Genomic DNA, 24,007 nt, shown 5'->3' with positions numbered 1-24,007 from the left:
TGTGTGTGTGTGTGTGTGTGTGTGTATGTGTATGTTAGACCAGTTTATGTGTTTATGTAGTATGTTGGACTAGTTTAAGTGTTTATGTAGTTAATAAAACCTTACTTGTATCACACTTGACGTGTTCATTGTTTGCTCATAACCGGAGTCACTAATCATGCAGATTTACGCTACAAGCTTTTGTAGAATTGTACAGTAAGAAAGTTATTTCCCTTAACCAGGAAATTAACGTTCTTAGAATTGACAAGACAGTTGACCCTGAGAGGTCAGCTAAATATCTACAGCGGATCTAAAATATTCATAATTAATCATAACTAGTTATGGTTAATTATTCATATTTCCTGTCATGAGCTGATTCGTTACAACCTAAACCAAGATCTTCTACGCATTGAGCTACTATAATATTTCTCTAATATTCTGAATGAATAGCGCAGCAGTGGTGTGCTCATGGATTCAACAGGATAGACTAACAAAAACATGAAAACACAACATTGACACTTACATCATCATCACCGCATCTCGTGCGCCACTGATGATGCTCCCTGATGCACTCCTAACATTCAATTGAACCATTTTTGCATTTAAATGCAAATTTTTTATTTCAAATTAGACTAATATTAATTTTTATTCAGAATCTCCTCATTCACAGCCAGGCACAGCACTCATTTCAGCCTGTGCTCTGTTGGCTGTTTGCTTGTCACGCATAGCACATGCCTATATCGTGCACTATATCGAACATTTTTTCTATCGTTATCGATGAAGGTGTACCGTCGATATATACCGATACCGTTTTATCGCCCAGGCCTACTTTAGTCTCATGTTGTGTGTAAACCTAAAGGACTATTGAGCTCTAATTGGTGTGGCAGTGACAGACGATGCACCTGTAAATGTAGCTGGCAGGAAAGTGAGCAGGATCTGCTGATGGCTGATGTATTTGGCGTAACATTTCCAGTGAGGAGATAAGCAGTCCTGCTCCGCGCCAGCTGGCTCGTCGTCTACAAGATCTGCATTACTGAAGCTCTGCCAGGAACACACACACACACACACACACACACTGTAACAACTCTGCCAACAACAGAAGGATAAGTACACTGCCGTTTGAAAGTTTGGGGTCAGTAAGATATTTTTTTTTATGAAAGAAATTTATATTTTTAATCAGCAAAGACACATTACATGGATCAAAAGTGACAGTAAAGCATTTATAATGTTACAAAAGATTTCTATTTCAAATTAATGCTGCTCTTGAAAAAAAAATGTATCATGGAAGCAGCACAACTTTTCAACATTGGAAAAAAAAATCTTGCTGACCACCAACTTTTGAACACCAGTTTGCATGTTTCACTTACATAACACAAGTAATAACTAACTCTAACGCTGAAGTGAAAGGAGTCACACTGTTAAAGCTGTAAAAAAAGGGCTTGTGGGGTTTTTGCAGGTCAGTATTGTGAGTTATGAGCAGGGTCCAAAATGTGAGTGGAAAACAATCAGAGAAAAATATAATATACATTTATTACTATTGTATTATTGTTTTGTATTAATTTATTTTTATATATTTTTTATAAATATTTCTAACAAGCCATGATTTTATTTTTATTTTTTTATTGCTTTATACTGGAAATATAAAAAATGCAATTTTTGTGTTTTCCCCTTGCATATAAGTGATGGACAAATGCGCAGCTGTAACTAGTAAGGCATGGTGCTAGCAACGGCAGGGTCATAGGTTCTATTCCCAGGCAGCATTAAACTGACGTTAAATTTTCCACTGTGGTTAAAAGATGTGTGAGTTGAACAGTCAGATATCATTTATGTCATATGTATTATGCTCCTGATAAAGTTACCAGGCAACTTGAAAGTAACGCCATTGGATTTTCTAGCCAAAGACTGTTTGACACACGTGTGTGGACTGGTTATGAGTGTAGCTGGGCTTTTTCAGCTGAGCTGTAGTATGATCACCTGTAGTGTGCTGGAGGAGCCTGTCACCTCTTTACTGCTTCCTATTGTGTGGAAAGAAAGAACAGTGTCCTGCCTCTCCGGAGTCTTCAAGCTCTCTTCTGAAAACACACACAGAGATAAACAAAATGAGGGAAGATTAGGGGTCAGATTCTTCTTATGTAATTGCTAATGAAACAATTAAAGGTCATTTGGGATGTCTGGCATCCATTAGCGTGAAGTCTTTCAATTAGTGTGTTTTAAATCATCTACTTAGTCTAAACATCTTGTTTCTCCTTCACTGAGCGCAATGCCATTCAATTTATCAAACCCTTAGCAAGCGTAAATGAAAACAACAAACCAACAGTGGCTGTTCTGTGCTTGCAGACTAAAAAATGTTCAGGGTTTAATATAAACTCAAACAAACAAAGTAACAACTAGTTAAAAGTGATTCATTTATAATGGAAGTCTATGGGGCAAGACATTCTGAGTGTTTAAAAGCACAATCCTTCCTAAAACATGGAAGTTAACCACTACCACAACCATTATATAAATTATAGACTACCGTTCAAAAGCTCAGGGTCGGTGTGATATTTATGTTCTTTAAAAAGTCTCTTCTGCTCACCAAGGCTGCATTTATTTGATCGAAAATTCGAACATTTTTACATTATTACAATCTAAAATAACTGTTTCCTGTCAGAAGATATTGTAAAATGTGCTACAAGCAGAGTTTTCAGCATCATTACTGCAGTCTTCAGTGTCACATGATCTTCAGAAATCATTCTAATATGCTGATTTGCTGCTCGAGAACCATTTCTGATTATTATCAATGTTGAAAACAGTTGTGCTGCTGAATATTTTTGTGGAAACCGTGATTCATTTTATTTTACAAGATTCTTTGATGAATAGAAAGTTGAAACGAACAGCATTTATTTAAAACAGAAATCTTTTGTAACATTATAAATTATTTTACTGTCACTTTTGATCAGTTTAATGCAACCTTGATGAATAAAAGCATTGAGTATGTGTTTTGGATGTATGAATGTTATAGACATTTGAGCATAAAAACCCCCCCAGCCAAATCACCTTTAATGACAGGAAGTGAGAATGGAGCCACATGACCGTCCCTTTCCCGCTCTAGGATGCGATGCATGAACGCCGCATGATCGCCGTCGGTCAATGGGATCTCTCGATCACTGAGCTCATTCTGCAGAGAGCCGTGGAAGAGGCTGAGGAGGAGATCGTTGGGCAGACAGGAGGCGCTACGGGAGGCGTCCGCTTGACCCTCTGTTAAAGGTCAACAGCAAAACAGTTAAATAAGGCCCAGTGTTCACTGATTTGGATAAAGGAATATGAATGTAAGAAAGGATAGGGGCTTTAAACTGAAGCCCGAACCTGGCCCGTACCCGAGATCGTCTGACATGACCCGAGCGGCACAGTTAAATTTAGAGCCCGAACCAAATCTGAAATTTTTTATTTTTTTTCCCCCCACAACGAATAGCTAATTTAAAAAAAAAAAAAAAAATTTTAAATGCTGTATTTCACGATTGCATGCAACGGTCAGTAAACAAATACATGTAAAGAAACCGATTCATCAAGGCTCGGCCAGTTCACAAGAAAAAAGAAAAAACACCTACCAGTTATGAAGGTTTATGAACATCAGGCGCAACGGTCACATAAATTCTGCGACAAGACGATAATTCTTCCTCCGTGCAAATTATGGTCATTTTCGTCAGTTAAGGCTCGTTAGCATCCGGCCTGCTTTAAATCAGACACAGAGATGTAGTGCGGTAAGATTGCATTTATTTGAATTAATTAATTATATAATTTATTTGAATTAGCGAGAGAGAGAGAGAGAGAGTGAACCTGCGTCTGCGCATCTCTCTCTACAAGCAATGAGGCTTAGTTACTTCAAAAACAGCAATTTTACCCCCTCATTGCAGAGAAATATAACGTTGCGAGTCAGTAGCCTATCGAAGCTATTTCACTAATAAACGTTTCCGTGCTGTGAGTGCGCTGCGCAATCTCAGATATCTGTGTGCAATAATGTGTGTGTGTGCATGCATCTATGAAAGCAGCGTAGCCTACTGCATATAGTTTTAGTTTAGCTACAAACCCGGACCCGACCCGAACCAGAAGCTATTCATTAAACATAAACCCGACCCGAAACCCGAAACCCGAAAGTATTTCGGGACCAGTCGGGCTTGGGTCGGGTAGCAGACCTCTAGTTGGGGTGGGTGGAGGATGTACTCGTACCTCGGCTGAAGGTGTAGAAGAAGAGCTCGATCTGCTGGCACTTGGGCAAGAGTTTCATCAGGTCGAACTGGAAAGGCACAGCGTGTATGCAGTCATCAGCAGCAGCAGCGGGGAGCTCGCCTACAGGAGCAACACATCACACTGAGCATCAGATCTCATACGATTGTGTGTAAGGAGACGGGTGACGGTGCGCGTTCATACCTGGAGCATCTCTGAGAGGACACACCTGCTCTTTATTCTGACACAGCTGGCTGAGGTATTCAAAAGTGATCATCGTTGTCATGCACGACAGATCACGGGGAAAGATCTGGAACGGAAAAACACACAATTCATAATCTTTTGACTGTCAGATCTCAGTAAAAATGCCTAAATACACCATGCAATCAAACCCGTCCCTATTTACGTTCTTACAAAATCTTCCTGGTGTTATTAGGAAGGATTCACCAATGCATTATTCTAAAGAAAAGAAATGTATTATGAAATATATATAAAAAGTTTTTGTTAGTATTTTGAATTAAATATTACTTTTATATTTTCCGTTTTCTTTTTAATTTTAGGCAAAGTTTTAGTAATTTTGTTGTGTGATATTGTAACTTTAATTTGTATATCTATTATGCTTTTATTATGTTTTAGTGTTTCGTTTTTTGTTTATTTCGTTTGTTTTTTTTAGTACTTCAACTTAAACCAAACAAAAATGAGAAATGTTTCTTTGGTAACTAGCTGAAATTAAATAAGTTAAATTATTTATTTATTTATACATTAGTTTTTAACGTTTTCATTACTTGAAATAATATAAACACTAACTGAAATAATATATATATATATATATATATATATATATAATGTTTCTTTGGTAACTAGCTGAAATTAAATAAGTTAAATTATTTATTTATTTATACATTAGTTTTTAACGTTTTCATTACTTGAAATAATATAAACACTAACTGAAATTATATATATATATATATTAAAAAATTGTATTTAAGTTTTATTTTAGGCAACATTTCTCTTTTTTTAACTTATTGTACTAAACTAACAAAACCTAAACAATACTCAAATTAAACTTAAAATGGTAAATATAAGAAACAAATTCAAAATAAGTTTTTCAATGACAATAAAATTACAATGAGTCATGTAAAGCTAATATCATTACTAACCACAGTCAAGTCCCAGATTTTGTAAAACAGGTATAATTACTTGGTATCTATTATATTTATCCATGATATTTAGATTTTTGTTTATTTTCTGTGACATGTCACATGTCATGATTCTGTCACTAACAGCCTGAGGGATCTCCTGGTAGGTGAGCTGATGAAAGTGTCTCTGCTGCTCCAGTGAGCTACAGACGGCTCCGCTCTGAGGCTCCACCCAGCACTCCGTCACCAAACTCAGCTCTGTGTCCACATCTATGGCCTCCACCTCAGTGTCATTGTCATCATCTGTGGAGAAACTGGAGACACCACGCCAAACACAGATAGAGTCAAACCAAACGCCCATTATAAGACAATGCTGCCACAAAAAATGGCATATATATATATATGTGTGTGTGTGTGTGTGTGTGTGTGTGTGTGTATGTATTTATTGCTTTATTTTGAGGCTATTTATAAAAAAATAATAATAATTTAAAAGTGTTCAGATCCTGGACAATTAATGAAGGCAGATTTTCCCAATCTTATTTGTCAAATAAAAATTATTTACTTATTTATCAAATAAAATGAGCTATTACGCTAAATATAATCAATTTCATAACATCTTCAAATGTTAATAATTTGAAATTAATTAAAACAATAAAAACAGTTTATTTAAAAAAAACTTTTTAAATTATTTAATTCAATTATACTAAAACTTATTTAAATATTATAAATATAATGTAAATGTTCTATTGATTATAGAAGTGTGCACGGAGCTTTACAATGGTCTGTTCTAGATAATTACAGCACAGGAATCCTTCAGCTGAAGCCATCGAAGATTTTAGCAGTGAACAGACACTCCGGTTCTGGTTTGCACAGGTGTGATGAAGCGTTACCTGTCCTTAGTAGAAGTGGAATGAGGCGGGAAAAGGATGTACTGGACTATGCAGGTGTGTTTTTCTCCGTTTAAATCAGCTGACGGACTCTGCATGCACAGTTGTAGCTCAAAGTTAGAGATGCATCACCAACAAATGCTAAAACTGGGATATACTTGTGTAGAGTGTTCATACTTTCACCTGCATTGGCAGTTCTGCCACCATGTTGACGATACCCTCCCCGCTGGCGGCAAAGTGGAAGCCTTCCGACAGACGAATACTGTGCAATAAAAAACAGCCATTAGGAAATCAGCAAATGCTATTGTCAGAAGTGACTTCTTACAGGTCAAGGATGTTTGAGACTCACTCGCAGAGCATTGAGAGGATATGAGCGACTGCGTGCAGCGATACAGCGGTTCCCGGACCGTTCTGCACAGCCCAAACCCAGCGCTGGTGCAGGAAGTAGCGGGACAGAGACGCCATGGTGGAGGACGCCGTTCTGCTGGCAGCCATGCTGAGAGGGGCGCCCATGATGGGCGGCTGAGCGAACGGCTCCATGTTTAAGATGAAAGGGGTGCGGAAATCTGACGGAAGTTTCTCGTACCTGCAGCAGGATGTCAGAACAAGATTTTGTCTAAATCATAAGCTTTTGAAAACCTTTTTGAAAGCTTTTGAGTTACAGAGGAACTAATCGGAGTCAATGTTTTTATTTTTAACTAAAACTTTAAAAAAAAAAGAATACAAAAAATGTATATAAAATTATATAAAAATTGGGAATAAAATATGAGAACTTTAAAGAAATGAAAATTCAGAATGTTGGCATGGCAGCTATCAGAAATAAAACACACTGAAGCTGAAGTTCTAAAATTACTAAAAACTAAAACAAAAATAATGCTAAAAATAGAAATATTTAAAAAGTAAAACAAAAAAAATAGCACAAAAAAAAAAATCACAAAATTACAATTAAAAATGAAATTTAAAAAAACTAATAAAATGAAGTAGTCTAATAAAAATGAAAAACTAACTAAAAACAGAAAATATAAAAATAAAAAAAAATCTAAATATTAATAAATACTAAATTAGTCCAAAAATAATAATTAAATAACACTTATCGAAGTCTACATTAAAACAGTGTTTGCAAATCACTGTAATTTTGTAAATTGACACATTTCAAAGTAAAACATATTAAAACAAGAAAAAACTATCTTTGCATTTTAATCCAGTTTATCCATCAGGAATTTATCATAAAAGTGTCCCTACAGAGTTTAAATCTAAAAATGTAAAATATGAAAATAAAAGGGCTCAGTGTCAGCCAAAAAGGAAAGCAATTTCAGAGACTAACATGCACCAATGAATCATTAACAATAAGGCGTTTAGACAGAAAACAAGGTCAATTTTGACTTCATGTTGACTGTAGGTCTGTCATAACTTCACAAAGTTAAATTGAGATAACAGAAATGAGATCTATTATTGTTTATTGTTACGCCACAGACCTGATCAGTAGTTTTTCGAGGGGTTTGTTGAGCACCACCACACACGGCCGGTCAGACAGCGCCGGTTTGGCTGCAGGAAGAGGCGGGGATTTGGAGGGCGACGCGTTACCCAGAATCTTCCGTTTAGTTTTTGGCGTGGCCTCCTTATTCTGGACTCGATGAGGGAACCGCAGCCGTAGGATCTGCTCTTGAAGTTCATCCACAATCTACAGAGTGAGAGTCAGAAACACTCATTCTATTCCTTACAGAGCCATTCTGAAAACAGCTTTCAAATGAACTGAATTCTAGTGTGGAAAACACCTTCACCTTGTTCCTGGAGTGTGCCAGAGTTCCTATCGGGAAGCCCAATCGCAGCACCATGCAGGGAGCTTTAGAGATCAGACGCACCAGATAGAAGGAGACAGGCGGCAACTCAGAGGCACTGTGGGAATAATGCTCGTTAAAACACTGCTAAACTGCTCCATAAATGTGCCAAATAAACTGTGGATGAAACGGTGTTATTTTAGTATCATATTTTGAATCAGTTTTTATTTGTATATTTTCCATTTTCATTTTAAGTAAAGTTTTAGTAATTTTTGAAATTTTTATTAATATTTTGAATAGGTTTTTATTCACAATTTTATCTAATTTTAATAGAAATTTTAGTAAATGTATTGTGTGTTTTTGTCATTTTTAGTAGATTTTTTAAAATATATATTTTAATGCATCATGGTAAACTAAATTAAAAACGAGAAATGTCACCTTGGCAACTAGCTGAAATAAAAAGGTTTTTATATTATATTTTGTTTCAGTTAATATTTATTTTATTTCAAGTACTGGAAATTTTTATCTTTTTTTGTTTTAGTTTTGGCTTTAGTTTTAGTTTACTGTAATAACTCTGGGATGAAACGCTGTCACATACATCGAAAAAAATAAATAAATAAAATAAAACATAATATTTGATGAAAAAAATTATGAAATTAGAAATGTTGCCTTGGCAACTAACTGAAATAAATGTTGAAGTATAAAAGTTGAAGTATAAAAATGACTAAAACTAAAGCCAAAATAAAAAAATTATTAAAGCTATATAGAAATACCTTAAAAATGACAGAAAATACAAAAATCATAGTGAAATGTAAAAATAAGAGTTAATTCAAAATATCAATAAATAATATATTAGTTTAAAAAAAATTATAAAATAAAATAACACAGGTCAACTAAAATGTCTGAATGTGGGAAATATATCTGAATCTAGTGTGGGAATAATGTGAATATAAATATTAGATGAAAACTTAAAAATTAGAAATGTTGTCTTGGCAACTTACTGAAATAAATATGTTAAAGTTGAAGTATAAAAATCACTCAAACTAAAGCTGAAATAAAAATCTATTAAAGCTATATAGAAATATTTCTATATAGCAAATAACAAAACAAATATAATGAAAATGTAAAACATTTAAAAAATTTAAATAAAAGCTCATTCAAAATATAAATACATAATATAACAGTTGAAGGCTACTAAAATAACACTGGTCACCTAAAAATGTCTAAATGTGGGTGAAATGTCTAAATAATGCTTGTTAAAACACTGCTAAATTGCTCTGTAATTTGGCAACTGAACTACACACGCACCTGTAGATAAGTTTGACGTATGAGTATCCCTCCACCAGGACGAAACTGCTCCAGTCCCTGAGCAGCGAGGTGAGCGCCGAGTGAGAGATGCGACACTGGATGGTACTGAAGCGACCGTTACTGCCAGCGTTGTGCACGTGCTTTGGGACCGGGCTGAACAGAGAGACACACAGCAAAACAGAGTCAGGAAAACAGTTTACAGCCATTGGGAGTTAAAGAACACTGACATTTTCATGCCAACTCAAATTTAATTTTTTACTAGCACTAGCAGGACTACGCTATATTAACCACTGAACAATCCAGGCTGTGTTCACTCACACGTCATGCTCCAGAATGATAGCGATGCGATGCATGTGCAGCCAGCGCTGCCAGAAGTTGGCGTCCATGGACAGGATGGGCTTCCAGTAGGAGGCAAACTGTGATTGGCTGGAGTCTTTAGAGCCACTGTGCTGGAGAGAGAGGACCTGATGGAGAACAGGATTGTGTTTAGCATGTTAATATCACCAAAACACGACAAAAATATGAAGCTTAATGTACTACACTACTGTTTATGTAATTTAAGAGACGCCTTTTTCCCCACCGTTTGGGTTCAGTATGATTTTTCAATGTTTTTGAAAGACGTCTCTTCTGCTCATGAGGGCTGCATTTATTTGATCAAAAATACCGTAAAAACAGTAAAATTGTGAAATATTATTATAATTCCAAATGGCTGTTTTCTATGTGAATATGTTGTGAAATATAATTTATTCCTGTGATCAAAGCTGTATTTTTAGCATCATTACTCCAGTCTTCAGTGTCACATGATCTTCAGAAATCAGTATAATATGCTGATTTGCTGCTCAATAAACATTTCTGATTATTATCAATGTTGAAAACAGTTGTGCTGCTTTATATAAGTTGTGGAAACTTATTTTTATTTTTCAGGATTCTTTGATGAATAGAATGTTTATTTGAAACAGAAATCTTTTGTAACATTATAAATGTCTTTGCTGTCACTTTTGATCAATTGAACGCATCCTTGGTGAAAACAAATCCTGCTGGCCCCAAACTTTTGGACTTTGTAGTTTTGCGCTAACACTCACCGGTGTTGTGGATCCAGGTGGGATGTAAAACAGAGGAACCCCATTTTTCGTGCTTTCGGGGATGGTGTAGTGTTCTGGGATGGAATTAAAGGACTGCAGGTGCACCAACATCTGGTCTGTCTGATTTATGCTGTTGAGGAGAAGCAATATACAGCATTACTCTACATCATCAAACTAAAACCGACAGCAGAGTATCGAAAATCATTCAAGATAAGACCTCTGCAGTGTGTTCCAGAAGCGGCGGATGACAGACGTCCGGTAGGGGCTTGTGATTGGTTTCCGCATGGTGCAGCTGATGTCATGGAGGATGTCGTAGCTGCCCTCTATGGTCACCTCCACCCAGGTGGTGCGTTTGACTGGATTCAGGGGCCAGGATGCCACGGCAAGGTACTCGACACGCATGTTATGCTTCCAGAGAAGGACCAGCTTCACCTCCAGCTGACTTCCTCCTTATACAGACAGATTAGATGATTATTTTAAAATCCCAATAAGCTGCATTAAACGCAAAGCTGGTGTCATTTATATATGATCATTACAGAAGCATATTTGAACACCTGACCTTATGAGGTTGAAGTACCTTTAGTGATGTTGATCTCTCGGATGGTGTATCCCTCTCGCAGTCTGATGGACAGGACACTGATCAAGTCAGCGTGCACTTCCTTCTCCGTGTGTTTCTTCCTGCGCATCACTAAGGCGGGGTTTCCACTGGCCGACACCAGGTGTTCATTAAAGAGCCTGTGCTGGGAGACTACAAACACACAGATGAGCCATTACAGTGCCGTTTACATCGCATTATGTAAAACTAATAATAATAAATATGTATACGGTCGCACTTTATTTTAAGAACCAATTCTCACTATAAAAGAACTATTAACTACCACTTTTGCCTCAATAAACTCCTAATTTGCTGCTAATTAATTATTAGTAAACCCGCTTAGGTTGTTAAATTTAGATACGGTGTAGGATTAAGGGATCTAAAATATGATCATGCAAAATAAGGCATTAATATGTGCTTTATAAATACTAATAAACAGCCAATATGCTAGTAATATAAAATCAGCAAGAACTTTTACTATATATGGTCACGTTGCATACCAACCAATCAAATCCTAGCTGTATGTAGATGTTTTAAAAGTAAAATTTAAATCAGTTGTGGTTCCCTGCAGTCAGATGCTTCATTTCACAAATGATTTAGCAACTTCAAATGAGGATCATATGACATATGAACTAACTTTTGACCAACCTCATGAGCTTTTATGAAATTGCCTTTAATGCCATATGAACTAAACTTGACTGCGAGGCAGAACTGAAAGTGCACAGACAGGGCTGATATACTGAGCGCTGAGAGCTCTGGGATTGATTTCTTTGTATGTGTGGTGAATTAACAGAGTGTTTTACATGAACAGAGCAATCCTCTCTTTGACATTTTCAAGGACTCAAACATCTCTGAATACGTCCCATCCTTCTCTGTGTTTCTCAGATCTCATAAAAAAAACAGAAACTGTGTAATCCCTGATATCTACATCTCAAGTAATGTATTTGGACACTTTTGTCACACTCAGTGCTGTTACTGTTAACTAAAACTGTTAATAATTATTTTAGTAACTGAAAAATAGCTAAAATAAAATATGAATATTACATTTAATAAAAAAAACTTTAAAGAAAATTAGAAACGTCGCCTTGGCAGTTAACTGAAAAAAAAACAAAAAAAGATTAATTTGAATTACTAAAACTAAAAGTGAAAAAAAAATTAAAGCTATACAGAAATGATATTAAAACTACTGAATACTGAAAATAAAATAGAAGCCAATTTAAAGTATTAATAAGTACTACAATAGTAAAAACAAACCTAAAACACTGGTCACTTAATGTCTGAATGTTATTGTATTACTTAAAAAAAAATTAAAAAAAAATGAAATCAAGTGGCTATTATTTCAAAGATACTGCAGGCACATTTCACAAGGAAAACCATGGACAGTTTGAAATGCTAAAACAATCAGCCTAGTGTTGAAAATGAGAGTCATTATTGTGTTTGTTTGTGGTTAGAGAATGATGTTGATGGTTCTCTACACCTGTGGTTCCTCTGCTAGGACAAACTGTGTGAACCTGAGGAGAGCCGACTTCCTACAGACACTAGAAATGACCAAAACAGCAGCTACAGCATACAGATTTGATCTTCAGACACTGTTTAGGTGTGTCAGTGTTGAGCTTACAGCAGTAGTACTCTGGGTTCATGGACTCGCCGGTCCTCAGGAAGGAGTACGTGAGGAAAGCGCGATGGTAAGCGTTCATCTCATCGCCTCTAGAGTCAGGCTCTGGACACATGGACAGGTAGGAGCCAAAGGTTGCCATGGAGATGAACTTCATCAGCTCCACGTTGGGGATGTAGCCAAAACTACAGTCGTAGGAGTAAGCGCCGCCCACCTGAGGGAAACACATCAAATTACAAATAAATGCTATGCTTTATAACAGACAACATTTCGGACCTGTTACAAACATACTGCATTTACACTACAATTCAAAAGCTTGAGATCAGTAAGATTTCTTTTGAAAGAAATAAGGATTCATTAAACTGATTTATAATGTTACAAAAGATTTCCATTTTAAATAAATGCTGTTCTTCTGAAACTTTTATTCATCTAATAATCCTGAAAAATAAAATGCATCACAGTTTCCACAAAAATCATGAAGCAGCACATCGATAATAATCAGAAATGTTTATTGAGCAGCAAATCGGCATATTAGAATGATTTCTGAAGGATCACGTGACACTGAAGACTGGAGGAATGATGCTGAAAATTCAGCTTTGCATAACCGGAATAAATTACATTTTTAAATATAATCAAATTGAAAACAGCTATTTCAAATTCTAATAATATTTCACAATAATACTGATTTTACTGTATTGTTATCAAATAAATGCAGCCTTTGTGAGCAGAAGAGACTTCTTTCAAAAACACTAAAAAAATCTTACCGACCTTAAGCTTTTGTAAATAGCATTATTTCTAATATTTGTGGCAGGTAGAGTGAAATGTCAAATGGATCTGAGCAGCACCTGGACAAACGAACAGGCAATGGTTCCACTTCTCAGCTGGTTCAGTAGTGTTTCACACACAGCTACATCAGGAACACTCGTCACTCCATCTGTGATGATTATTATTCCTGCAAACCAACACAAAAGACTACTAACTGCACAAGCACTTTATTTACAACCATTTCTACACTTATTATAATGCCAACTTAGACAGGAAGAGACCACATGACTGACCAACCACAGTTTGTTTTGGTCTTGCGTGCCATTTAGCCATAGGTTAAAGCCACTAACACTAAACTATGTTAATGTAGTAACTAGCTCTTCTTTAAAAGCACGGTGGGACAAAGGATGCACTTACCAGCACCAGAGTTTGGAGGCAGGAGTTGCAGAGCGAGAATCCCCTGCCTCACCATACTGACCAGCCCGACATCAGCCGTCACCATGGAAACCCCCAGCTTCCTCTGAGACAGGTCCTCCACTGCATCATTAGAGAAGGACTGATAGACAGATCCACTGAACTGAAGAACAAACAAACATACAAACAAATTTTTTTTTTTTCAGCATATCATAATCATTCCTCCAGTCTTCAGTGTCACATGATCTTCAGAAATCATTCTAATATGCTGATTCGCTGCTCAATAAACATTTCTGATTGTTATCAGTGTTGAAAACAGATGTGCTGCTTCATATTTTTGTGGAAACCGTGACACGTTTTATGTTTCAGGATTCTTTGATGAACAGAAAAGAACAGCATTTATTTGCAATAGAAATATTTTACACAATTCAATAGAAATATTTTATTATAACATCATAGACGTTTTTACTGTCCATTTAATAAATTCTTGCTGAATAAAACGGATTTCTTAAAAAATAAAAAATTTGAACAGCAGTATATGACAAGACAGAATAAAATTATTAAACAAAATACATTATTAACATTATTTAAGCAACAACCTATGGCAGGTTGTGCTGAATTATTGCAGTATATCACTAAACATTGGTGTCTTTATCATATTGTTGTAGCTCCCATTTGATAAAAGCAATAATCCTCTAGTGGCTGTGCATTAAAGTGATTTTATCATGGTTAAGAAGCTCATTTTCTGACCCATGATAAAATGCTGTCATCATTTACTCACCATCAAGTTGTTCCAGACCTTTACGAATTTCTTTTATTCTTCAAAACAGCCTCTTTTGTGCTCAACAGAAGAAACTCATACAGGTTTGGAACAAGTGGAGTGTGATTAAATGATGCCAGAATTTTTATAATTAAGTGAACTATCCCTTTAAATTTAGTAAAATTGCTGTACTGCAATGCAATATGGCTTCTTTCTGCATATTGGTTTATTGTCAGTATTAAAACCACAAGCGAGCTGCTCTTGCCTGATTGTGCTGCTGCTGTAGGACGTCAGCGATGCTGCTCTCCACGGCTCTCAGCTGCTGATAGATCTGATGCAAGAACTGCTCCAAATCCATACAGTCCAGCTGACAGCCCTGAACCAACACCTGACAGGCAGAGTCATGGGATATATCACTGATCAGAGAAAAAATACAGCCAGCTAATGCACAGTCATAGATTCACAAAGACCTGAGATCTAGACCTGGTGAGAACTAAGGCCAATGATGGAGGAATACGCCAGAATAGTGATGAAGATCTCTGGCTGGAACACGTGATCAGTTCCTGGGACTTTAAAGGGTTTTGCCAGACCAATCAAGCACCGAGACAGAGCGTGGAAGACTTCATCAAAGATCATCTCTCCTGTGCTGTCATCCTGAAAACAGACAGCATATGACTTTGCACTCTTCAAACAAGGGCTACACTTTATTTTAAGGTGTCCTTGTTACAGTGTAATTATACGCTGAAGTACTATTTAGTAAGTAATATCACTATTGATGTTATAATAGAGTAATATTTATTAACTACATGTACTTACCATATGGTTTGGCTTAGGGTTACTTGCATGTAATTATGCATAATTAATTGCCATTATAATAGTAATTACATGTAACATGTGTGACACCTTGAAATAAAGGGTTACCAAAACAAGTCACTGAATGTGATGACGATGACGGTTTCGTACCACGATCCCGGTGGACGGGCTCAGGTCCAGCTCGATGATGAAGCGGTACCTGCGCGCCAGGAAGGTGACGTGTGTGGAGGGAACCAGCAGACACGGGCAAGACGAGGAAGGAGAGTCGGGGGGGCCTCCTTTCGGGAGGACGCTCAAAACATCCAGCTCGTTCTCTGACTTCAGCTGACGGACACACACACACAGACACAGAGATGGGATACAGTGTCCATGAAGATCTGAACTGATGCGATTCAGCACAAAAACTGAACAACAAAACTGCTGTTGTTCCAGTACAGGCCTTCAAGGTAAAGAAAGAAGGCCTGAGACATGCATTTAAGGATAATTAAACAAAGAAAGAATATATTAAAGCAGGACGGTTAATTGAGCATTTAAGGATTATTACATTAGCTGGTAATCATGTCTGCTTGGACAATTAACAGGATGGAATTTTGGTCCATTTTGAGTAAATATTGTGTAAAATAATTAATATAGAAATATAACATTTTTCTTAAATATATATATACATGCATGTGTTTGTATTTATATATACATAGTAAATATACACAATACACACTCATACAGTATATATTTAAAAATGTAAAAATGTATATATTTATTTAACGGATATTATATATAAATATATTTAATATAGAAATATAACATTTTTCTTAAATATATATATACATGCATGTGTTTGTATTTATATATACATAGTAAATATACACAGTACATTGTGTAAACAAAAACTTTTATTTTGGGTGCGATTAATCACAATTAATCATTTGACTGTATTAATTAAAATAAATGTGCATTGCCATTTAAAGCTCTGGGGTCAGTAATACTTTTTTTAAAAGAAACTAAAACTTTTATTCAGCAAGGATGCATTAAATTGATCAAAAGTGATGGAAAAGGCACTGCAAAAAATGCTTTTCTAGCTTAGATCTTTTGTCTGGTTTCCAGCCAAAATATCAAACAATTCTTTAATCAAGAAGGATTGTCTAGACAAGTAAAAATTATTGTCTTGTTTTCAGAAAAAACAAGGCAAAATTAAGTGAGTTTTTGCTTGAAACAAGCAAAATAATCTGCCAATGGGGTAAGAAAAATAATCTTGTTCAAACAAAAACTCACTTAATTTTGACTTGTTTTTTCTGAAAACAAGACCATTTTTACTTTTCTAGAAAATCCTTCTTGATTTAAGAATTTTTTTATATTTTGGCTGGAAACAAGACAATTTTTTGCAGTGTAACTTTTGGACTTTCTAAAAAAGAAAAAAAATCACGATTTCTTAAGCAGCAAATCAGCATATTATACTGATTTCTGAAGATCATGTGACACTGAAGACTGGAGGAATGATGCTGAAAATACAGCTGCGCGTCACAGAAATACATTACATTTTAACAGATATTCAGTTATTTTAAACTGTCAAAATATTTCACAATATAACTGTATTTTTGATCAAATAAATGCAGCCTTGATGAGTAGAAGAGGCTTCAGTCAAAAACCTGCCAGCCCCAGACTTTTGGACAATAGTTTATCAGAATGAAATCACCTCCGAATCACCCTTTTCTCGAGATCATTGGTCTCAAACTCAACTCCTGAGCCACAGCTCTGCACAGTTTAGCTCCAACCCTAATCAAACACACCTGATCCAGTGAATCAGTATCTTCGGAATCACTAGAAACTTCCACGCAGGTGTGATTTGGAGCTGGTTGGTGCTAAACTCTGCAGAGCTGTGGCCCTCCAGGAATTGAGTTTGAGACCACTGCTCTCTCTCACCAAACCCGGTCTCTCTCACCAGCTCAGACAGAGGACTGGGCCGAACGGCCTGATTGAGCCGGTTGAGGAACCAGGACAGACGCACGTTGCGTGAAATCCTGTACTCCTCTTTCATCAGCAGGTACACCTGCTCAGCCTCCTCCACCTTCAGAGAGAAAAACACCAGAAACAGCCAACATGGGAACAAGCATCTGCATGTCAATACAGGAGCACATTCCTGGATAGAAAGCTGGTCTTCGGTTCTCGCTTTTTTGACAGATACACAGACAACATTAATCCTGATGATGTTGAATGTGTTGTAGTTACGCTGTACAGCATATGCTCACCATCTAACTTCAGTTTCACATATACAACATCATTAAGACAATACAAAATAAAGGTCCTTTTACATGTTTACAAATACACAGGCTAAAGAGGCAAAATTGTACAAGTACCTTACAAAAAAAAATTAACACACAAATGCTAATTCTATGTTTGTTTGCATTTTTCTAAATTAATAGTGGCCCAGGATTCTTAGTTATCCTTCCAGAGAAACACAATTGTTTATCACACAACAGAAAGCAAAATCAAAGTAGTAATATAATAGTAGAAGTGTATGAAGAGCATGTTGTTGTTGTTGCTGTCTGAGGGAGGGGCTGCAGACTCATGACAGAACTGCATTAAACTGATTTACTTCCAACCTCCGCCTTAAACCTCTCCCAAATATCTCTTATTTAGTTAACAGGTTAGAAAAAGTGCAGGAATAACAGAATAAAAGTCTCACAGGTTTCCTAAAATCAACGCGTTTTCTCCTGTTCTGTTTATTTGCTCTGCTACTTAAGCAGTAAACAATTCCGAAGGAACTGAATAAAAGAAAGAAACTCGGTCCAAACAAGAGTTTAGTTTACCTCAGTGTCCTGTCTGTCTGCCATGCCGTGCTTCTCATTACTGGCAGGTTGATTTTGAGCGAGTTTTAGAGGCTTTGTGTGTCAACATCTGAGAACTGCAGTTCCTGTGACTGCAGCCGCTTCACTTCCTGTTCGAGAATTCAAAATAAAAGCCCTCACATGCGTTTATAAATACACTGAGAAAATTGTATATTCGCATAAATTCTAATGTTATTGTTTTTAATGGAAGTCTAACTTGTTAAATACATTTCGAGAGAAAAGTTAAAATGCCAATTTATTTATTATTCCTAATGAGTTTGTTTAACGTTAGTCCCATGTGCTAAGAAGTATTTTGGACTTCATCTTTTAGGCACAGAGATCAACTGGAAATATAAAAAGTTGAGATCTTAGTCTACATTTTCTTCTGATAATTAAATTCGAACAAACAGACTACAATGCTTGTCTCAAAATGATGCGGCGATTCTATTTACAACTAACGTTATGTATTAGGAACCGTTCTCTCGGGCGCGTTTTGAAAGCCGGACTCTTTTTGCTGCTGCGAGGTTTTGTTTACTTCCGCTTTCTTGTGCCGTTTGGACAGTAGCTTTGAAATGCAGGTAAATTGTTCAATGTTTTTACTTTACAGCTGTTTCACATTTCTAAAAACTCACTTATTATCACTAATCACGCGTGCATGCAGTTTGCGAAAATATACCTTTTTTGTGTTTGCGTATAGAATGCTGGCATGCTAAACTGCAGGAATGTAGCATTATTGTTATTTATTAGCTCATGTACGAGCTGAGGGTGGTGTGTGTGTGTGTGTGTGTGTGTGTGTGTGTGTGTGTGTGGGTGTGTGTGCGCTGATGTGCATGTGTGTGTGTGTGTGCTGATGTGTGTGTGTGTGTTGTATTTGGACAGCAGCGGGAGGAGAAGCAGCTGGAGGCGTCTCTGGAGTCTCTGCACGCTCGCGTGGCTCATCTCAAAGGTTCCCTGCAGAGTTTTATATTGAAACTGGAAAACGAGCACGACAGGCTCACATGGTGAGTGAGAACTACTGATCTTTCCTGATAAACTCGCAATGGATCTGTCACTATATGTTTTGAATTCAGGCCCTCAGTGCTGGATAATTTCGCCCTTCTGTCCGGGCAGCTGAACACCATCAATAAGGTGTTAAAAAACGAGAAGACCCCATCCTACAGGTCCCAGGTCATCATCCCCCTGCTGCTGTCTCCTGATCGAGATGAAGAGCTGGTGGTGAGTGTGTTCACCGAGGCACTCTGCTCATGACAGCGTCACTGGCTTTTTAAGATGCTGCTACTTCTGTTACAGAAACTAACAGAGCAGCGGGTGCCTGTGTTCAGCCATGAGATTGTGCCGGATCATCTCAGGACCAAACCTGACCCGGAGGTGGAGGAACAGGAGAAACACCTGAGTGCCGAAGCAGCCCGGATCGGAACTGAAGTAGCTCAGGTAAACCAACACATGAGCCTTCTTTACCTGACTTAACAAAGCAGCACCGTAGCAACCATCTAGCAGGGTCTAAATCAAGCCCCTGTCTTCAGAAGACACGGGTATTGCGACAAAAATGAGGCTTCTGTAACCTTCAGGTATACCCTTGTGATTGTTGGTGTTTAAAACCGATCGAAAAACAATGTGTAAACTTTTTTTTTTTTTCTTAATGAAATTAATGTATTGCATTTTCATTAAATAATATTTATTCTTTAAAATTGGAGAGGCAATGGTCTTTTTAAGGGATTTCGTGGTACTAGACAATATTCACATCTATTAACCATTTATTTCTATATTATTTCTATATAATAATTTTTATATAATTTGTATATTACACAAATATTAGAAACAAATTTTACTTTTTTATTTTATATAGTGGGAAATAAAGCAAGAGTATTTAAATGTGCATATATATATATATATAAGGCTGGGTGTAGACATTATCCCTTACTTAATTTTTTATATGCTTAGTTAATTATTTAAATTTTCCATTTTCATTACAAGTTTAAATGTTGACTTGGAAGCTTATCTTTCGCAATTTCAATATTTAATGTTCCTCATCGAGGAGATAGATGTAACTCTGCACTCTTTTGTTTCATGCTAGCTTTCTTGCTTGGTTTTTCCAGTTCATATGAATGTCCTAGTGATCGCAGATGAACATTAAACTTCTGTTCATTGCCTCAATAATAAAAAAATGACTAAAAGTTGCCGCTGTAGTACCATCGATGTTTGGACATGTATCACGGTTTTCTATTTATCAGGATAATCATGCACACACTGTACAATAGAAAACAGAAATCTATTTGCTCGATCATCATACACTTTAGGACCATTTTTCTTTGAACCCCACTGACTGTTACCCGTGACACATGAACCTGACAGCATCCCAGGACATCACACACCTTCAGCATCACCTCACACCGCGCAGGTGTTTAATGGTAAATCTGCAAGTGAAAATGAAAGTGGTTTGGGACCCATTTGAGCCAATTAGCACATCAGGAGCATCGGCGGGTGATACAAGAACCTTCTCAGCGGATTCCTAATTTAATCACATTCCTAGATGCGCACATAAATTAGGTATAAAATTTCAGTTCCCTTTTGTGTTCTGTAGGTGTTAATGAATACATAAGAGGAAATAATTGCTGAGAATGAACTGATTCAACTTTTTTGTCTCACCAATTCAGACAGCATCTGCAAATATTTACCATTAAACATGGAAGAACTGTAATAGTAGCGGCTGAGGTGGATCAGAGCAGGCATCATTTGGTCTGGCTTTATGTGCCATTGCTTCTCCATCTTTTTAAATTTGATTAATGTAATTCGCAATGCATCATGGGATTGTAGTTCTTTGCCTCACTAAAGCCATTAAATACATACTCTTATACATTTGTCTTTTTGTTCGTTTTTTTGCTTCCGATAAAAATCAATTATTGTGATTCTCCTTGGAGCTGGTTGACTCGGTTCATTATAGTGCTTTAACAAAGACTTTTTAAAATCCTTATGGAAAAATGAATGGAGAGAAAAAAATGCTTCCAAGGGCCAGTTGCATAAACATAGATACTATGTTAAGTCTGTGTCTTAAGAAATATTTTGACCATCTATCAGTTGGCCAAGAGATAATCAGTCTCACTTTTCTGATTAAAATCGGGCCAATTTACATTTTTGTAACTGACTTGAAACAGTTATGACCAGACTACATGAAAACAAATGAGATGGCTAACTTTTTAGGACTAGTCTAAGCAGTTTATGCATCTGGCCCCAGAACCAGTGCCGCTGAAAAAGTAGGAGGCACTAATGCACTCTATTGTGGAGGCAAATATTGTATGGGCAAACGCCACTTCAGAATATGTTTTAAAAAGTTATAATAATAACAAATAAAATATTTTTAAAAATGTAAAAAGTTGATTTGTTGTTATTTGTGTGTTTATTATGGAAGCTTGCTTCTGCCACGAAAAAAAATAAATAAATAAAGATTTGATCAGAATTGTGAGATTTAAAGGAGATATAATATGCCCCTTTTTACAACATGTAATATAAGTCTCTGGTGTCCCCAGAATGCATCTGTGAAGTTTCAGCTCAAAATACTCCACAGATAATTTATTACATCATTTTGAAAATGCCTATTTTGAGTGGAAGCAGAAACAGCTGTTTTTCAGGCCTGTCTCTTTAAATGCAAATGAGCTGCTGCTCCCCGCCCCCTTTTCCAGAATAGAGCTGTCCCATTACAGCTCGGACCTGCTAAAACATCTGTTTTGGTTCTGATGATCATATTTATCGCGCTGAAATCATGCATTTTAAACCATATGAGTTTAAACGTCTGATATACGAGTGCACACACCCGAAGCACACGCACAGAAAGTGGCTGTCACAGCATGCGAGTACTAAACTAAGTTCTCATTCACACACAAGTTTACGTTAAAAACACACGAGTTACAAAAGTTACAGTGGGTTATGTCTGTGAAGGTAAACTGCTGGGAAATAAATTGCATGTTTGTTTTTGATCTGTGTGGCAGCAGCAAAATACAGTAAATACATCAATAAATCCACTGCTCTGTTGTCTTCTCTGAGGCTGGGACTCTAAACAGTGTTCTGTGCTCGTCTGTGCAGCCAAAGACAGAACAGTTAGCGTGTTTTGCTCAAACTTTCACCATGGCGTTAGAGCTGGTTCACCGTTGTCGCTTGCGAAAACACAATAACGGCCGCCGTGGGTGTAAACTTACAGATTAAGGGGCGGTAATATTATAATGAGATCCCTTTTCCACGGCACCAAGGGAGCGAAATCAGACGCGCTCGTTTTCTCAGACACTTGCAGAAAAAGGCTTCCCAAAACAAACTTACTGGGTTAACCTTTTTCACGTTTCCTTGGTTGGTAGATGCACTGGGGACCCGATAGCGCTTAAAACCTGGAAAAGTCAGATTTTCATGATATGTCACCTTTAAATTTGTGAGTTGCAATTGCGAATCCAATTCTGTGGAAGCTCACAATTCTCACAATTTCTTACAGTTGCAAGTTTATCATGCAATTCAGAATTGTGAGATAGAAAGTCGCAATTGCCTTTGTATTGTGTATTCAGTGTGGCAGAAACAAGCTTCTATAGTTTATTGCTCTTGTTGTCATTGAAAGATTCTATCATCTATGATTTAAAAATGAAGTTCACAGATTTTCGAGTTGACTTGCTGTCATATTGCAGGGCATTTCCCAGCATTCAGCCGGCAGGGTGATGTTTAACTCAACAGAGGCACTGAATGTGACAGCGGCCTCCTGCCTTGAGTCTCATCTGAGTCTCAGACACCGGTTCTTCTGAAAACTCGACTGTTTGCAGAGAAATATAGAGCTCAGGAGATCTATACTCTCCCACATCACTGAGCCCAGACAGAAATAACAACAAACACTGACCCCTCTGACCCCGAGAACACACACTTCAATAACTTATCAAACAAATCAACTTAACCTGACCCTACAAAGCAGCGGAATGAGTCAGAAAACTGTAAAACTGCGAATCAAACAGTCTTTCAGTTCTGCCAAACGCACTTCTAATCCTTCAAAACAGTGATAATTGTTTGACAAGAGAGACAGAATAGACACAGGTCTGGATGAGCAGGAGGACTCTGACAATCTGCCATCGGCTTTGAAGGATATTGAGCTCGCATCAGCATCAGCCCTTCGCTTTCGTGCTCTGTTAGGAATCTGTGTTTCAAAGAGATAAGTTTGCTGTTTGTCTCGAGGCGCTGTATTCAAAGATGCGCAAACGCGCGTCTGGTTCATTAACACGAGCCGCTTCAGGCGCTTCTCACAAAGCAGCGCTGTTTAACTCCCAACACCCACATCGTGAAAGTTCATCTCGTCAGAGCTGGCAGCGTTTCCGCGATTGTCGACGCGTTCTGCGCTTTGATCCGCACGGAAAGGCTCTGTTTGGGAAAGTTGGTGATCGCGGTTACACTGTACGTCCTCCCGCCCCCTTTTCCAGAATAGAGCTGTCCCATTACAGCTCGGACCTGCTAAAACATCTGTTTTGGTTCTGATGATCATATTTATCGCGCTGAAATCATGCATTTTAAACCATATGAGTTTAAACGTCTGATATACGAGTGCACACACCCGAAGCACACGCACAGAAAGTGGCTGTCACAGCATGCGAGTACTAAACTAAGTTCTCATTCACACACAAGTTTACGTTAAAAACACACGAGTTACAAAAGTTACAGTGGGTTATGTCTGTGAAGGTAAACTGCTGGGAAATAAATTGCATGTTTGTTTTTGATCTGTGTGGCAGCAGCAAAATACAGTAAATACATCAATAAATCCACTGCTCTGTTGTCTTCTCTGAGGCTGGGACTCTAAACAGTGTTCTGTGCTCGTCTGTGCAGCCAAAGACA

The 24,007-nt window shown here is 37.1% G+C and overlaps 2 protein-coding genes across 2 annotated transcripts in view; one reads left to right on the top strand and one right to left on the bottom strand.

Annotated features, from left to right (window-relative positions):
- The window catches only part of LOC107582345 (protein SZT2-like), a 93,853-nt gene extending 75,586 nt beyond the window's left edge, over window positions 1-18,267 (bottom strand). The window contains exons 1-24 of the mRNA XM_016268142.1: window positions 18,143-18,267; window positions 17,275-17,400; window positions 15,489-15,662; window positions 15,009-15,179; window positions 14,791-14,913; window positions 13,769-13,928; window positions 13,432-13,538; window positions 12,590-12,800; window positions 10,954-11,124; window positions 10,594-10,825; window positions 10,377-10,506; window positions 9,613-9,758; window positions 9,295-9,447; window positions 7,990-8,104; window positions 7,684-7,889; window positions 6,558-6,794; window positions 6,392-6,470; window positions 6,212-6,300; window positions 5,467-5,635; window positions 4,387-4,492; window positions 4,186-4,305; window positions 3,016-3,216; window positions 1,954-2,051; window positions 882-1,020 (exon numbers count right to left, since the gene is read on the bottom strand). Coding sequence (XP_016123628.1) covers window positions 882-1,020; window positions 1,954-2,051; window positions 3,016-3,216; window positions 4,186-4,305; window positions 4,387-4,492; window positions 5,467-5,635; window positions 6,212-6,300; window positions 6,392-6,470; window positions 6,558-6,794; window positions 7,684-7,889; window positions 7,990-8,104; window positions 9,295-9,447; window positions 9,613-9,758; window positions 10,377-10,506; window positions 10,594-10,825; window positions 10,954-11,124; window positions 12,590-12,800; window positions 13,432-13,538; window positions 13,769-13,928; window positions 14,791-14,913; window positions 15,009-15,179; window positions 15,489-15,662; window positions 17,275-17,400; window positions 18,143-18,166 — 3,487 coding nt within the window. The 5' untranslated portion in view covers window positions 18,167-18,267. The remainder of the gene's footprint in view (window positions 1-881; window positions 1,021-1,953; window positions 2,052-3,015; window positions 3,217-4,185; window positions 4,306-4,386; window positions 4,493-5,466; window positions 5,636-6,211; window positions 6,301-6,391; window positions 6,471-6,557; window positions 6,795-7,683; window positions 7,890-7,989; window positions 8,105-9,294; window positions 9,448-9,612; window positions 9,759-10,376; window positions 10,507-10,593; window positions 10,826-10,953; window positions 11,125-12,589; window positions 12,801-13,431; window positions 13,539-13,768; window positions 13,929-14,790; window positions 14,914-15,008; window positions 15,180-15,488; window positions 15,663-17,274; window positions 17,401-18,142) is intronic.
- Window positions 18,268-18,640: 373 nt separating this feature from the next.
- On the top strand, window positions 18,641-23,337 carry med8 (mediator complex subunit 8). Its single transcript, XM_016268141.1, has 5 exons — window positions 18,641-18,738; window positions 19,040-19,161; window positions 19,231-19,375; window positions 19,451-19,591; window positions 23,200-23,337. Exons 1-5 carry the CDS (start codon window positions 18,733-18,735, stop codon window positions 23,335-23,337), a joined length of 552 nt encoding a protein of 183 aa, XP_016123627.1. The 5' UTR covers window positions 18,641-18,732.
- The last annotated feature ends 670 nt before the right edge of the window (window positions 23,338-24,007 follow it).

The sequence above is a fragment of the Sinocyclocheilus grahami genome, unplaced genomic scaffold (assembly GCF_001515645.1).
Source record: "Sinocyclocheilus grahami isolate Dianchi unplaced genomic scaffold, SAMN03320097.WGS_v1.1 scaffold43.1, whole genome shotgun sequence".
In the NCBI taxonomy this organism is placed as follows: domain Eukaryota; kingdom Metazoa; phylum Chordata; class Actinopteri; order Cypriniformes; family Cyprinidae; genus Sinocyclocheilus; species Sinocyclocheilus grahami.
The sequence above is the reverse complement of the archived record's forward strand: the minus strand, read 5'-3'. Positions and strand labels throughout refer to the sequence as shown.

What these genes read in the sequence shown, in the direction of transcription:
- med8 (XM_016268141.1), top strand. An exon ending in GAGCACGACAGGCTCACATG is followed by an intron (nt 19,162 to 19,230) that starts GTGAGTGAGAAC and finishes TTTTGAATTCAG; the next exon opens with GCCCTCAGTGCTGGATAATT. An exon ending in TCGGAACTGAAGTAGCTCAG is followed by an intron (nt 19,592 to 23,199) that starts GTAAACCAACAC and finishes TTGTTTGACAAG; the next exon opens with AGAGACAGAATAGACACAGG.